The sequence below is a fragment of the Lissotriton vulgaris genome, chromosome 3_1 (assembly GCF_964263255.1).
Source record: "Lissotriton vulgaris chromosome 3_1, aLisVul1.2, whole genome shotgun sequence".
Taxonomy (NCBI): domain Eukaryota; kingdom Metazoa; phylum Chordata; class Amphibia; order Caudata; family Salamandridae; genus Lissotriton; species Lissotriton vulgaris.
Window position 1 is genome coordinate 1,076,074,387 of NC_141689.1, and position 17,700 is coordinate 1,076,092,086.

At 37.8% G+C, this 17,700-nt stretch overlaps 1 protein-coding gene across 4 annotated transcripts in view; it reads left to right on the plus strand.

The window, feature by feature from the left end:
• Window positions 1-17,700, plus strand: part of LOC147727423 (programmed cell death 1 ligand 2-like) — a 367,618-nt gene that overhangs the window by 254,385 nt on the left and 95,533 nt on the right. For all 4 annotated transcript variants that reach the window (XM_086961498.1, XM_086961500.1, XM_086961497.1 and 1 more), the window contains exon 5: window positions 10,996-11,125. In XM_086961498.1, the coding sequence (XP_086817624.1) occupies window positions 10,996-11,125 (130 nt within the window). The remainder of the gene's footprint in view (window positions 1-10,995; window positions 11,126-17,700) is intronic.

Here is a 17,700-nt window from a genome sequence, read left to right on the forward strand (position 1 = left end):
CATCATCTGTATATCACTATATTTATAGAAATTTTGTGATTTATGTTTTTCAGTACACATGTTTAATGTTTTATTAAGAAATAATATTTATATTATGTATGTATAATATCATACATTGCATTATGTTAACTAACCACTTTTTCTCTACAAATTAAAAGTACTTTTCAAGAAAACTACTAAAAAATGTGATTATTAAAAGAACATTGTCCTTCTTTTTTTTAATATTTATACCAAACATAGCTTGATAAAATGTATACGTGATCGTATTTTTCAATTGTTCAATAAAAAAAATTATAGTCAACAAAAATTGTGTAAATATTTTCTATTACCTATTGCAAAATCATTTTTATATATTTTTGCAAATGTATTATAACTGTAATGTTCTATCTATTTCTATATACCACATGTAATTAGAGTACATACTATACTCTGAACCTATAACAGTTATTATTCATACACCCATATACATATAATATCAATATTTGAAGGACACAGAATTAATAAATTTAATATTCCGACTCCAATCACCATTTACTTTAGGTAATTGCTTGTCAAAAATCTTTAATAATTTACTATTACAACTGCAATCACCATTTAATTAGGGTAAGTGCAGGACACAGAACCTATTTAATTTACTATTCTAACTCCAATCACCAATTAATTTGAGTAAGTGCAGGACATTAATTCAATGTAAATTACTATCGTAAATTAAATGAAAAAAAAGTAATGTAATATAATTTATTTTAATTTCATTTAAATAATTTAATTTAAATTTAATCTTAATTTTTTTTTTCCCTGTACCCCTGTACCCCAAAAACTAAAAACTGACCCAGAACACCATAATACCCCTTTACCCAAAAACTAAAAACTGACCCTGAAACCTGAAAATACCCCTTTACCCACAAACTAAAAACTGACCCTTTAACCTAAAAATACCCCTTTACCCACAAACTAAAAACTGACCCTGAAACCTAAAAATACCCCTTTACCCACAAACTAAAAACTGACCCTCAAACCTAAAAATACCCCTTTACCGACAAACTAAAAACTGACCCTGAACACAAAAAAAACCCTTTGCCCACAAACTAAAAACTGACCCTGAAACCTAAAAATACCCCTTTTCCCACAAACTAAAAACTGACCATGAACTCTAAAAAAAACCCATTATCCACAAGCTAAAAACTGACCCTGAAACCTAAAAATACCCCTTTACCCACAAACTAAAAACTGACCCAGAAACCTAAAAATACCCCTTTACCCACAAACTAAAAACTGACCCTGAAACATAAAAATACCCCTTTACCGACAAACTAAAAACTGACCCTGAAACCTAAAAAAAACCCTTTACCCACAAACTAAAAACTGACCCTGAAACCTAAAAATACCCCTTTACCCACAAACTAAAAACTGACCCTGAACACTAACAAAACCCCTTTACCCACAAACTAAAAACTGACCCTGAAACATAAAAATACCCCTTTACCGACAAACTAAAAACTGACCCTGAAACCTAAAAAAACCCTTTACCCACAAACTAAAAAGTGACACTGAAACCTAAAATACCCCTTTACCCACAAACTAAAAACTGACCCTGAACTCTAAAAAAACACCTTTACCCATAAACTAAAAACTGATCCTGAAACCTAAAAATACCCCTTTACCCACAAACTAAAAACTGACCCTGTAACCTAAAAATACCCCTTTACCCACAAACTAAAAACTGACCCTGAACTCTAAAAAAAACCCTTTACCCACAAACTAAAAACTGACCCTGAAACCTAAAAATACCCCTTTACCCACAAACTAAAAACTGACCCTGAACACTAACAAAACCCCTTTACCCACAAACTAAAAACTGACCCTGAAACATAAAAATACCCCTTTACCCACAAACTAAAAACTGACCCTGAAACCTAAAAATACCCCTTTACCCACAAACTAAAAACTGACCCTGAACCCTAAAAATTTCCCTTGAAAAACACTACCCACCCTTATCCACTATAAACTCGACATCCCGCTCCTAAAATTATGATACATTTCTTTATTAAATATCTACGAAAATATATATTTATAATACTTTTTACTACATACACAAAATCACAAAAATAAAAAACATAACATAATTGTGTATGAAATTACGCATTTAACAAATATGTATTTAAAATTTCGAAATGTAGAAATAATTTAATAAAATACGAAATTTATTATTGTATGATTACAGTATACTTTTTTTATACACTCCCCACCCTTATACCCTTGAAACTCTACATCCCACTCCTAAAATAATTGTACAAATATATGTTAAATATATATAAAAAGTTTATATTTACAATTCTTTTTAGTACATACACAAAATCAAACTAAGAAATGTTGTACTATACTCCATAAATTTCGATATAATTTCGACTTGTTCCAATATTTATTTCAAATTTCTAAATTTAGAAATTTTAATTAAAATGCGAAATTTTAATTTCTATAATTAAACTATATTTTTTAAAACACTACCCACCCTTATCCCCTATAAACTCTACATCCCGCTCCTAAAATTATTTTACAAATATTTATAAAATTAAAAAAAATATTTAATATTTTCTAAACTTTTTAGTACATACACAAAAGAACATTTACATTTTTATTTATATACTCCCAAAATTTCGATAAAATTTCGAAAAGTTCAAAAATGTATTTCAATAATCGAAATTTAGAAATGTAAATGAAATTTCGAAATTTTAAATTGTATAATTACACTATACTTTTTTAAAACACTACCCACCCTTATCCCCTATAAACTCTACATCCCGCTCCTAAAATTATTTTACAATTATTTCGTAAATATTTAAATATCAATATATATTTTCAAAAATTTGTACTACATACACAAAATCAAACTACAATTAATTTAACAATACTCCATAAATTTATATAAAATTTCGCCTTTTACAAATATTTAAATCAAATTTTGAAAATGTACAATTTTACATAAAATTCGAAATTTAATATTCCATAATTACACTATACTTTTTTAAAACACTACCCACCCTTATCCCCTATAAACTCTACATCCCGCTCCTACACTTAGAACTAAAATTATTAGAATTATATATATAAATTACCTTATATATAGACAACATTTTACTATATCATTACTTAACTTACTTTAAAACATCACTTTTACATATCGATATTTTTGACTATCGATATTTTAAGCTTCGATATTACTGATTTCGAAATTCATGTCTTCGATAATATTAACACACACATAAATCGATATTTTCTACAACGATATTTTGGTTGTCGATATTTCTTACCATCGACTTTTAGGACTCGATAATATGGTACTTCGACATTACCAACTCGATATTTAGACTGCCTACCATTACAAATATGACAAGTAGTGGTCTTGTTCAACATTTTTATGTTTATTCCTACATTCAAATTTGCATCCGGCCTTCAGTCTCTGCCTTGCTGTCTAAAACTCCCTGCTTTTGCCTTCTGACCACCACCTTGAAAACCAACTCCCTAAATTTATGCACCAACACCGGGAGCAGAATTAAACCAAGAATCAACCATTATGACATCCACTTTGTGCCAACATAGTCGGTGCCTAGATATATTTCTTCTTAGTATTCCTCTGCTTTGCTTCCAGATTGTCACTGCAATAATTTGCATATCAAAGAATCTCATTGAGGGACTTGGATTACCAACAAATCACATTCCGCTGTGTATGCAAACACATTTTTGAAACCTAACATGAACTTAGAAAAACTCCACTAAGATTCTCCCTTTTAGGATTTTGACAACCCTGTGCTGTCTGAAAATGTGCTTCAACTCTTTGTAATAAGCATGTACCGACTCCTTAGACTCTTGAGTTGATCTGTTTATTTTCAGCCAAATATCCTCTTTATGTGGGACCTTTATTTTCAAGAGAGCAGTCCCCTGGTTATAGTTGTCCTAAATAGTAGTCAATGGCATGTTTGTCCTAGCATCTCTTTGCAGCTCAGTATTTGGTCAGTCCTCAACCACCTTGTATTCTACCCACAAATCCTTAGGAACAACAGTGTCAAGAAAAGTATTCAAGTCTTCTCAATGCATTATAACATTCTTCACAATCCTGTCTACCTCAGTGAACCATCTGTAAGGTTCCTCCTACAACTTTGGAATTTGTTTGTGAAGGAAATAAAATCACAACAACTCCAGAGCACATGAACATACCCATCTCCATGCACCTCAATCAATGGGTGTTCCCCAACCTCTGCATTACTCTCACAAGCTCCCTCGTCTGCCTCTCCTGTATCCTCTTTTTTTTATTTACTTCCACCTGTGCCTACTGATCGTTATACTTTTGTCTCCTCACACTCTCTATTCATTCCCCCACATCTCTCACATGCGTATTCATGCTTGATGATCTCATTTTCTTCAAAGCATCCTATGTCATTAATGTTGTAAAACTCATCTTTAATTTCTGATTTTTATTCATATCTTCTCCAAAATCTCGCCAGCTCTTTCAGTCTTTTATGTGCTGTGTGGGCATACAATGCAGAATCTCTGCTTAGGAACCTAAACTCAGTCTTGCTGTACATGTCGGTGAAGTTTGTCTCATTAGTCCCCCCTAACAAAGTCCTCAAATTTTGCTTTTAATCATACCACATCTTTATCGGATGTACCATGTTACAACGCATACTATTACAACTACCTACCATTACAACGCAACCATTACAACGCATACCATTACAACGTATAGCGCTTTGAGGTGCTGGATAGTGGTAAGTATAATTTACTATTCTAACTCCAGTCCCCGTGGACCCTAGGGAAGGTGTTAGATAGTAAATTATACTTATTCCCTATCCTAGAGCGCCCCCCAGCGCAATGCGTTGTAATGGTATGCGTTGTAAAAGTCGCGTTGTAACGGTAGTGCGTTGTAACAAATGCGTTGTAACAGGTGTATATCATCTTTATCTTCAGGGAAAGTCCCTTCTGTCTGAGATTGTGATCCTGACACTGCATCAGTTGTATTTCAAAGAAAACCTTTTCTGTGCGGGATTGTGCTCCTAAATATAGTTGTAGCAAGGGCAGATATACTAAGGGTTATCACAACAGCAGGCGCATTAGGGGCAGTAATGACGACAGATGTACTAACTATTCCTAATGATGGATCTGAAGTGACTAAGTGCAAACCACACTCTGATGAACTCTGCTCAGCGGGCACACTCAAACCAACTCCCAGGTTTGCTCTTCCTCACTTGACTTCTCGGGTTAGAGGATGCTCTACTGGCAGAGAGACAACATTATGTGGAGGTGGTTGAGAATTTAGCATATCATCCAAAACCTCCACTGAATCACTGCCAACCTCTGGCTCTCTTTCATCATCCCACCTCTCTCTCATGACTTCTTCCCTTCTGTGTCTGTCCCTCCTCTGACTTTCATAGGATACATATGTATGCCCTAAATCACTTCCCCACCCTTCCTGTTCCACATTCCAACCTGACTCCATCCAGCTATGGACTTTATTTTCATTTGGGTTTTATATTTCTCCTTCTCTTGCGCAACATTTTCTCATGCATTCAGTGCTTCAAACTGTACATCACTTGTCTCAATTTTTAAATTTTCCTCACATTAAATGTGTCATGTGAATTAAATTGCAACTTCTCATCTTTCTCTGTGATCCTATTACATTGTTTGATCCAGAAACAAGTGTGTAATCCGACCTTAGTGAACATATCATATGCAGATTTCCCCTTGGGAGGAGCCACCTCACCCTCATGGACAAGTACGCTCACATCATTACTCAACATAGCTCTTATTCTCTTAGAGAATTTCATCTTCGCTACTCATGCAAAATGGCACAGAACTTGTAAACCTCAAATTGAAATGCCCACCTGTTTACAGCAAATCCCAATGCAATACTCAGCGACACAAAAACTCTTACCGGCGTGACTACATAGAACTAAACCATTCATAGTGCGGCACCAGATGGTGCAACGAGCAATCACACCATGGTACACAATCTGAACAAGAAACATCAATACCATGCCTAATGACTCGCAACACCACAGAGCAGCTGTCACTTGACTCTGATCAGCTTTGCATAAGCAAAAATAAAAATAAAAATAAAACAACTCTTGTCCATTTACCTTGATAAATAGAATCAGCAATTGCTCTAGGGGAAAAGGGAAATAGTATCCTCCTGGCACTACTGAACACACAAGCAAGTTGTTGACCTGCCGGAACCCACTCAGACTAGAGCAGTCTACTCTTGTGCATGAAGGATCAACCAAACACCAATCTAAGTTAGCACAATCTCACAACAAAAGTCCCTATTTTTGTGCTGCCATGGCTCCTCACAGTCCAACACCTTAACCTCAACAGATAAGTCAAATACCACTTAAATATTTCTGTTTCCTGGGATCTTGGATTACGGTAAATCCAATTGCCAAACTTCAACTCTGAGCAATAATCAAGTTCATCTCAATAAGCGCAAGCTATATACATGAAAGGTACACAAAAGCCTACTTGGACTCAATTTGTCACCACAACTCAAAGGATGACAAATCATCAAAAACCGCAATACTTTGACTCTCGACAACTTACAATCAAACCGACATAACCCTACTTTTTTTTTTTTCAATAAAAAAAAATGCTTTATTCGGTATGTAAAAATACAACCATATAGCAACAGACATAAAAAAAAACAACATACATATATATCAGATTTATAAAAATACATTTCCGCTAAAATATATACAACATTTTATCAAAGGTAAAGCACAATTGGTTATAGAATTAAATCTAGGTGCAATACAATATAGCGGCATTCACCTGATATTAATATATGTGCAAAGTAGCCAAAAAAAAGTGCAAAAGTTAATTGCGTCTTACTAAAGTGCAATGTACATTTAGCAGCACAAAATCAAATGCTTAAAGGTTCTAAGCTACATCATAATAAAGTGCAAGTGCTATGGTCTGTTTTTAGTGCTCATACAAACGGTAGCAGCAAGTATACATTATTCGTATATGTGCAAATTAGCATGATAAAGTGCAAGGTGTAAATAGCATAGTACTAAAAAATACACAATACGATTAGAAGCACAAATTTCAGGTACTTAAGAATAATAATAAAGAGCAATAACAGCAGTTATACAATATTCATATATGTGCAAATTTACATAATAAAGTGCAAGGTGCCAATAGCATCATACCAGAAGTACACAATACATTTAACAGCCCAAAAATTTCAAGTACTGAACTAAAATGATAAAGCATTATTGACTGAGTTCATATAATAAATGATTTTCTTGCAGAAATACATTTTAAAATATAAGTGGCCACATGGAAACATACATCTGGGGTCTCTAAGTTGAACATCAGTTGCATTGCTTTTTGTATATCACGCGTATTATATTTTAAAGAGATGGGTTTCATGTAAAATTTTCTATAAAAAGTATAAAAATTACAGGATAACATAAAATGACAAATGTTCTGTTTGGATTTACTGTCACAAGGACACAAACAGGTGGCGGGTTTCTTGACCATGGGAAATGCCACTAGTTGGTTCACAATTCCCAAACGGAGACGGGTTAATACAAAACGGTGTGAGTTAGTACTAACAATGCTAAGATAGTTTTGGAAGCCTTCATTAATATTGTGTTCCAGATAGAGATTGAACGTACTTTGTTTTGCATATTTTTCCGCTCTAATCCCAGCCGGTATGTTTAAGGAATACATTTTTAAGCTCCCGCTTAGATGGTACAAAATTAGTTATAGGGTCTTTAAAGATGTTTAGGCCGTAAAGTGACTTGAAACAATGTTGTATATGATTTAACCAGGGAATAGTTGATCGACGATCAAGTTTAATACAGTCATTGATTACATCCTGTGTAAACTTTGTCTCCTCCTTCGCCCAAATTGAACGCCAAAGTGACAGAGGACATAAAACAATTAAATCATTAACATATTTCATGTTTAACTCCCTGTGTTAATTCAGTTGAAGCCGTAGCCGGCACGCTAATTAAACATTTTGAAAACACATTTTCCTCACGTTGAATTAGTTTGGCACTCACAGCATCATATCCCCATACTCCAGCTCCGTATATGGCTGAGGATGTACATCTTGCATTAAATATAGATATCATTTCTTGAATTCTACGACCCCCTAGTTTTGCAGCAAATCTAAAAATACAACTTGTATTCCTAACCATTTTAAAAAGGACACTTTTTTGTTCATTAACCCATCTTCCATCCCCTGAAAAAGTAATACCTAAATAGCAGAAACTACTGACAGATTCTAATCTCTCCCGTTCTAAAAATTGGGGCTTACATTTTCACTGTTTCTTACCACATACCATTGTAACCTTCTTCCCCTTATTAATTTTCAACTTCCTGTTTTTAATAAAAAGATGAAATTGATTAATTAGATGATGCAGTCCATTACGTGTCCTAGAAAGGAGGACTGCGTCATCCGCATATAAAAGAATTGGGATTGGGTTACCATTAATGGTGGGTGCATCTGCATTGGTCTGTCTTAAAATTTGATCTACCTGGTTAATAAAAAGCGAGAAGAGTAGAGGGGCAAGTACGCATCCTTGCCGGATACCTCTTCCAATTTTAAAAAAAGGGGTAAATTCCCCATCTCTTCCGAATCTCACTTTGCTGGACAGATTGTTATACAGTCGGGCAGGGAGGTGGATAATTTCAGCGGGGGCGCCCATCTCCAACAAGGTAGGCCAGAGCAGCGCGTGTTCCACCAGATCAAATGCTGAGCTCAAGTCGGCAAAGCACAGGTAAAGATTACCAACTTTAGCTTTAGTGTACTTGCCGACTATGAGCTCCAGGTTCACGCACTGCTCCATTGTACCCAACCCCCTACGGAACCCATACTGGACCGGGGATAAGATGTTCTTTTCCTCGGCCCAGGCTTCCAATCTCACCAATAGAACTCGACTAAGGATTTTAACTGTTGAGTCCAAGAGTGAGATGGGTCGATAATTTCGGGCCTCCGACCTAGATCCTTTTTTGTGGAGGGGAACAATAATTGACTGACCCCATGTCAGTGGTGAAGTATCTTCCACTGCAGCATTAAAATAACGTGTTAGAATTGGGGCCCATAGTTTTATTTCATGTTTGTACAAATCCATGGGTACCCCATACTTATATTTACAGTCCTTGGAGACTGCAGCCACTCTCAGGATTGCCGGAATGCCGTCAATAATCCAATGGGGACCATGGAAGATCAGGAATGCAGACTGACTTACCGTCAAATATTGGATATCAGGTTGAATTTAAATTATCCAAGCCTCAGTGGAAACCTTCCTCTGCTACTAGATTTTTGTTAGTGCTTTTCTTGTGAAAGTTTCAGGGTTAAGAAAAATCAGTTCTCTCACATAGAGAATACTCTAAATCTCCTCCTCTGCGGTAAGCAGCCATGACAACGCGGGCTTTACTCCGCGCTGCCACTACGACGCTGCTTTTACAACGCAAGTCGTTACAACGACTTGCGCTGGAGGGTGCAGTTGGAAAAGGAATAATTTAATTTTCTATTCCAACACCTTCCCTACTGTAACGTGGGCTCGAGTTGGAATAGAAAATCAAACTATTCCACTATCCAGCACCTACAGCGCAAGTCGTTGTAACGACTTGTGTTGTAAAAGCAGCGTCATAATGGCAGTGCGGGGTAAAAGCCCGCGTTGTCATGTCATACATCCAGCATTGAGAAACAGACTAACTCATAACCTACTCTGCACTAAATTAAATCACACAATTATACAATGTTCTACAACTACACACAGTTCTAATGAAACGATCCAACCAGGTTAAAGCGAGGTTAATCAATTGCATACTCGTTAGCTTCTCAGGATTGTCACAATATAGCGTCCCTTGCAATCCTTTGAACTTGCATTATTATCTGCAAGAAGATGAGATACAGGAGCCGCCTCTACTCTGTAGGTGCCTCCATGAGTATGCTACTCATTATGACATTCCATGCTTATCACAGTGATAGGAATGCATTAATTCTCCTGGGAAAGAAAGAAAAGAACATTGCATTCGATAATTAGGACTTCGGCTTCACCTAGAAATACATCATTACGAGTTTCAAAGCAAGGGGAAACCAGTGTTAGCCATTTGAAAATGCAGGTCTTCGTTAGCTATGGTCAATCTTAATGGAAATAAAGAATAATTATTAACATTTTTGTGTTTAGACGTTAATGTTGATTTAATATAGAAACTGGTAATATAAAAAAAATCTTTTCACAAAGGATGAGGTTGCATATGGTGGCCAGGTATGCTAGGGCAAGCCAAACTGTGTAAATGGTCCTTCATCTAAAGCGCAAAAAATGCTTGCACTGGTGTTGGATGCCAGCTTTTCCCTGCTTGACATGTTCACACGGTAAATTCTCTTTAGAGATGGGTTAAATGGCATACGTCTTTCGCAAAAAATCTCAAGTGGTAAAGTTTCTAATGGAACAGGCTCCTAACAAGGCTATAAAAGTATGTTGATTTGAAAGGGAAGTAAAATGCAAAAAATGAGCCATGCACGCTTTTCTGTAAATATCCTTGCTCTTTGCATCGTTTTTGAACTTCTTCCCAATTATTCAGGTTTTTGGCAAGTTTTTAACACCTTTTAGTAGGCCAGACAAGGAACTGAACATTCATCCTGCTGGCAATGTATACATCATGAAATTGAAATCCAACTTTCAACCTGTTGCAATTTTGCATCAAATAATTTCACCCATTTTGAATTTTTGAAAGTAGTGCCCAGCTAGAGCAGCAGTAGGACCAAGTGTGACTTATGACTGCGCACAGCTCTACATAAATCCTGTAACGTTTACGTTTACACCAGGCATAGTTGAGTAGATGTACACCGGCACCAGGTCAAGTGACATACATGTTAAATATTAAAGTACCTGTTTTGTGTTGGCACAGCCACAAGTTGCAACTTGAATATCTTAGCAAGTTACAACTTCAGTATTTTAACATTCTTCTCTCATTTCTTTTCTTCAGCAAAACAGGACCCATTGGTGTCAGAAAACTACCTTTTCGTTGCTGTTTTTCCAGTTTGTGTTTTCTTTATTTGTGTTGCATGTGTTGTGATCCTTAGACGAAGAAAATTCAAGTCAAGGCTCTATCAAAGGTAAGCTTACATTTTGGGGCGTTTTGTGCTTCAACAGGGTGGTAAGATAACTCAGTGAGTTTATGCTTTCAGCTGAGATCTGCTGTGATCTGCAAGTCATGATATTCAATCCTACAAAAGCTGACTCAGCCTTCCATTCTTCTGAAGTCAGTAAATTGAGTAACAGCATATTGAGTAATCGTAACATCTGTTATTTACACTACATAGCAACTGCAGAAGATGTAAAAACAAGTGGTTATTATATTGTTATGATGATAATAACAATAATAATAATAATAATAATAATACATACATACAAATATAATAAAGAGAGAGCCCAAACCTTTAAGGCGGGTAATCTCAGGAACCACAGCACCAATCACAACATCCAATACAGCGTTGGAAAGGGCAGTTGCAGCAGAAGAACATAGGCTATGCAGACGCCCACCATATACATTTAAAAGGTAAAAGAACAGTGCCAGCAAAGTAGTCTCTTGTGGGAGTGTCTGCGTTGTGCTGTGGGCGTGTGCTGGGGGCATGACAAACGCTGGGGGAGTGTGGTATGTTCCGCCCTTCATGCTATGTCTCATATTGTGTGCTAATCCCACCCTGCTCCCTTTAAATACCCCTGCACCCCATAATCATAACCCACCCTTACTCCTTAAAATACCCCAACACCCTTAAACACTAACCCATCTTAACCCTATAAATATACCTTGTATTCCAAAACCCAAACCTATCCCTGAACCCTATAAATACCCCTGTACCTCAAAACCCAAACCTACCCCTGAACCCTAAAAATATCCCTGTACCCCAAAACCCAAACCCAGCCCTGAACCCTAAAAATACCACTGTACCCCAAAACCCAAACCTACCCCTGAACCCTAAAATACCCCTGTACCCCAAAACCCAAACCTAGCCCTGAACCCTAAAAATACCCCTGTACCCCAAAACCCAAACCTAGCCCTGAACCCTAAAACTACCCCTGTACCCCAAAACCCATACCTATCCCTAAACCCTAAAACTACCCCTGTACCCCATAACCCAAAACTATATCTGAACCCTTAAAATACCCAAACACCCCAAAACATATACCTCAGTACCCCAAAACATATACCCATACTTACCTTATCCAAACATTAAAAAAAACATGCTTTTACCATTCATGCATTTACAACGAATTTTGTTGTAAATGTATGCGTGGTAAAAGCATATAGAATGTAATGCCATGCGTTATAATGTCATTGCGGAGTCATGGTACTTTCGTAAAGAAAGTATGCGAAGTGATGGTATGCAGAAAGAAAGTTGCGGAATAATGGGTGTTTACCCTCCTCCGGTAAGTACATTGGTGGCATGGCGGCCCACATCTCCAGCAACATACTCATATTTTTTCACCCCCAATTTGAAAAATGCACAGGTCTCTCTCATTAATGGCCAGCCCCGACATACACTTTTAGACACCCGCCACAAGTTCTAGAATTGCGAACTTTAGAGCTGGGGAGCTACGTTCGAATCTCGGCATCAGCTCAACATCCTGTGATTTCAGGCGAATTGCTTTGTCTCCCCATGCCTACCACAAATGAATGTGTTCTTCTGTAATGTAAAATTATGCTCATGCCATGTTGTCGAGTTCGCGCTATATAATATTGCAAGGCAAAATAAAGTAGGGAAACTCGAGTTTACACTCTACTGAACGCGCACTCTTAAGTGCATCAGCAGTGCACTGTGGATCGGAGCGTTTCACAGGCCTATCACAGATAAGAAATGCTATCAAAACGAAATCCTACAAAACAATTTACTACAGGCCGGGAGCAATTCATACCTGGACAACGTCGGGACGGGCTGCTAGTAATAATAATAATAATAATAATGAAATCCTTTCAGAGTATGGGATTTGGAGTAGGCTTCTTACTTCGGCCAGTGTGTGAGGCAGGTTTTCTGAAAATGTGATCCTGAATTGACCTATTGCAAGCTGCTAAAAAGTTAAGTAATCTGCTGCCTTTTGAGTTTCTGTTCCTAACTGTGTCCCTCTTGGAAACCATTCACTCCATTTTACCCCACTAGCACAAACTAGTGCTAAAGGAATTATGGGGTTGTTGACTTTTTAATGTAAGACAAGGCTCTATCAAAGTTAAGCTTACATTTTTGGGAGTTTTTGGTTTCATCGGGGTGTTAAGATGACTCCGAGAGTTTATGCTTCCCTCTGACATTTGCTGTGATCTGTAAGTCATGTTTTTCCAATTCTATAAAAGCTGACTCAGCATTCCATTCTTCTGTGCTCAGTAAATTGAGTATTAACATATTGGGTAATAGTAACATTTGTTATTTACACTACATAGAAACCACAGAATATATAAAAACAAGTGGTTATTATATTTTAATAATAATGATAATAATATTGATAATGAAATGCTATCTGAGAATTGGATTTGGAGTCAGGCTTCTTACTTCGGCCAGTGTGTAAAGCAGGTTTCTGTAAATATGATCCTGAATTGACCTATTGGAAGCTGCTAAAAATGTAAACAATCTGCTGCCTTTAGAGTTTCTGTTCCTTACTGTGTTCCTCTCTGGACCCATTCAGTTCATTCTACCCCACTCACACAAACTAGTGCAAACAGAGTTATGGAGATGTTGGCTTTTAATGTAAGTCAAACCTCTATATAGGTTAGGCTTACATTTTGGGGTGTTTGTGGCTTCATCAGGGTGGTAAGATGACTCAGTGAGTGTATGCTTTCCGCGGACATCTGCCGGGAGCTTCAAGTCAGGATTTTCAATCCTAGAAAAGCGGACTCAGACTTCCATTCTTCTGAGGTCAGTAAACCAAATGCCAACATAATGGGTAATAGCAGCATCTGTTATTTACTCTACATAGAAACCGCAGAAGATGTAAAAACGAGTGATTAATATAATATTATACTAATAATATTGCAATCCTTTCCGACTATGGGATGTGGAGTATGGTTCTTCCTGCGGCCAGGGTGTAAAGCAGGTTTTCTGTAAATATGATCCTGCATTGACCTCTTACAAGCTGCTAAAAAGTTGAGTAATCTGCTGCACTTGGAGTTTCTGTTCCTTACCGTATTCCTCTCTGGACCCATTCAGTTCATGGTACCCCACTCACAAAACTTAGCGCTAACAGAGTTATGGATTGTTGGTTTTTTAATCGTCGGCCATGGTACTATCTGCCCGGTATCTTAGTTCAGTCTTTTGTTATTGCTTCATTTGTTATAGCATAGTCCATTAATCCATATGCGTGTCTGTGCTGTTCCTGTGGATCCTTCGAAGTGCCGTTGAGCACAACCCTGATATCAGGCAATGCAAACGGTATCTGTAGTGGAAACAAGGTCATCTGATGATGGGGCAATGGCTTTGGAGAAATGACTAGGGGACAAGTCTCAGGATCATTGAAGTAGCTGAGAATGAGCACATTGAAGAAACACCAGGAAGGGCATCAGACATGGCTCCATATATAAAGCTAGAAGTAGGGGCCTCCACCCAGGTCAGGTTGAAAGATGTTACATAAGGTTGAGAGCCCACAAATAGCATAAAGGTAACAGATGAGGACAACTAGAAAGGTTATCACTCCAAAGTAGATTACTTTCACTGTCGTACATAAGAAAACTATATAGTGTACTGACAAAAAGGAATCTCTTCAGCTAGAACGAATGCAGTAGTAGTAACAGTGCCTGGCACTGTTAAAGCTAGGAACTAGATGAGACAATCATTAGTTGCTTGAATAAAATAGGCAGGTACTGAAATTATGCTAATTTGAAGGAGCACAGAGTATCCAAATTGGAAGGTATGTAATCACTCCAAGGAAAAGTCTTCCTCCAAAAAAACAGCAACAGAAGTAAGAAGTGGGAGTGCTGAAGGAAAGTTAAATAGCACTCAGCAAAAACACAGACCTTTACTAATATAAATATAAATATAATATAAAATATAAATACTAATATTTGGCTAAGAAACAAATGGGCCTAGAATTCAAAGAGGCTGTTAAGGCTACACTGGAATGGTTTAGGTGACTCCACAAATAATGATGGGTAAGGGACAAACTTAGACCCATTGACTTGGAATGTCATTCATATTCAACACACATTATTCTCACTGTGTTGGAAATAGGATACAAACAGTTCCATAGACGGTTCTTGACAATGATCATAAATAGAAAATGCTTCTAGAAAAACTATTTGCAAAGGAAGCGATTTAGTGTATAGTCAGTCTTCTTGCAGGGTGAAGCAGCAGCACACCCACTGCATGTACCACCATGGGTCAACATATGCAGTTTCCACTAGTCAGGCGAGTACCAGGTAGACACACAGGAGTGGGACAGCAGAAGTTATGTGGTATGAGGAGACCAAAGTTTGGGTCTAGAGTAGAAGAACGGCATCTAGGCAAGCTGAAACTGCTCACTCGCCCCGGGAGCTGCGCAATGAGATTTCCACATTTAGCAACAACAAAGACCTAAAAAGGAACCGGAAGAGTAGAAATTCTCGCAGCTTGGAGGACACTAGGAAGTCTGTAAAGCTCCACTTTATCGTTGCTTGAAAGGTGGGAGCTCTGTTTTGAGATGACCAGATACTCAAGATCTGACTGACCACAGCAGGCTGTGACTTTCCCATGGCTTTAGTGTCCATCTGGGTTGTTAGTATGTCCTCCGGGGAAAGATCATAGTCAAAGCATGACACAGCTGTTTCTGATAACAAGGCTCAACAGAACGGGAAATTATTGTGGCTGTTAAGGATGCTCATAGTACATATACACTGATGAGGAGTAGGGTCGAGTCTTGAGGTAGCATCTAAAAAAGGCATCCAACTGTCTTTAAAAGATGCCATACTAAATGAAATGCGCATCATAATTTGACTTTTTATTATTTTATGTGTTGATCGTCCTTACCTATTTATATATGTAATCATTACGCTTATTCTGCTTAATTTATTTTTCTCTTCCCTTCATTTTCCCTTGGCAACATGATTAAGATACAGACCATTCTGTGTCTGGAGATATGGTTATAGCCACATTTTTAATCGTATGTGATGCATACTTCAGAAAGTCTTTTGTATTGATGCTTGATATTAAGCTATTTTGTATTAGTTGCACTGAGCTAAATCAACAAGATTATCTCGTACAGTATGCCCATGTATGTACCCTATGTTGTTTACAGTACTACAGCTACGACATGATGTATTAACATAGTCATTGCTGTGCCTTACTTTGACAAGTGTAGTGGACATACCCAATCTTCAAGTCAACCATTTAAAGAATTTCAAGAGCTTTAAACAATGAGGTCATATGGCTGATCATAAAGCACATTTCTGAGAGGGACTTCTAGCTTCAGATTCCTCACCTTTTGAATGTTCCCTTGGTGTCAGACTGGATCTAGAAACTTATTAGTTGTGCCTCTGAGTGCAGGTAGGTGGTGCCATGATGATGATATCAAGAACTCTTGGTATTGAGTATCTGTCCTCTGATCAGGCAGCACCTCTGGGAGGACCTGCTGTTGCAGCAGCGGAGCAGGTTTCTGCATCGTGGCCTTCACAACCTCCACTTTCATGCTCGGAGATTGAGAGGTGACAGCTGAACACATTTGACCTTTCTCACAGAGATGGGAGATGCTGTCCTACCAGGCAAAGTTATCTGATGTTATATGTGTTGTTTTGGCCCTAGCCCTGCAAGGCTTTGCTTTGGGCACAGTCAAAGGGTACCTTCTGGTTCTTTTGGCCTTGCGGTTGCAGGATAAGTCCTCAAAATGTAAGTCTACAGTTGTTGCACTTTTGAAAGGTTGTAACATTTGTTTTCTCCCTGTCCCTTTGCAATCCCTCAGTGGGACCTTAACTTGGCCCTCACACTTCTGATGTGAACTCCTTTTGAGGTCCTTCACAGTTGCCCATTGTGGCTTCTCACCCTCAAGACATTATTCCTCAGCTCCATAACATCATCACAGTGTCTGAGTGAGCGTCAGGCTCTCTGTGTCAAACTACCGTACACCACCTTCTCCCCAGACAAGCAAGTTTTGCAGACATTGGCATCCTTCTTGCCTAAAGTTGTGATGCCATCCCACATCAGGCAAGACATCACCCTGCCGGAGTTCTATGTTTGGCCTCACCCTCTAAAGAGGAGGAGAGGTTCCATCATTTTGGACCCAAAAGAGTTCTAAGCTTTTACATTGATTCTACCAAAGTAAAATGAGTGGATAATCAACTTTTTGTGGGGTTCTCTGGAGTGAAAAAATCAAGGCTGTGCAGAAGAGAACCATATTCTAGTGGATCATGTATTACATTAAAATATGCTATGCATTGGCTATAAAGCAGCCTCCTGAAAGCCTTCAAGCTCATTCCACCAGAGCCAAAGTTGCTACAACTACATTGGCTCATGGAGCCCCTGTCCTGGACATTACCTAGGTGGCTATGTGGTTGTCCCTCCATATATTCACAAATCGCTATTGTCTCGACAGTTAGATTTGCCGAAAGGGACAATTCGGCCACTCGGTCCTGCCGCACTTTGTGGTTTGAGTTCATCCACTGTTCAACCTACAAAGAGGTACTGCTGTGGTATCTTTTCAAAAGGTGAGGAGCCCGTGGGTAGAAATCTCTTTCAGA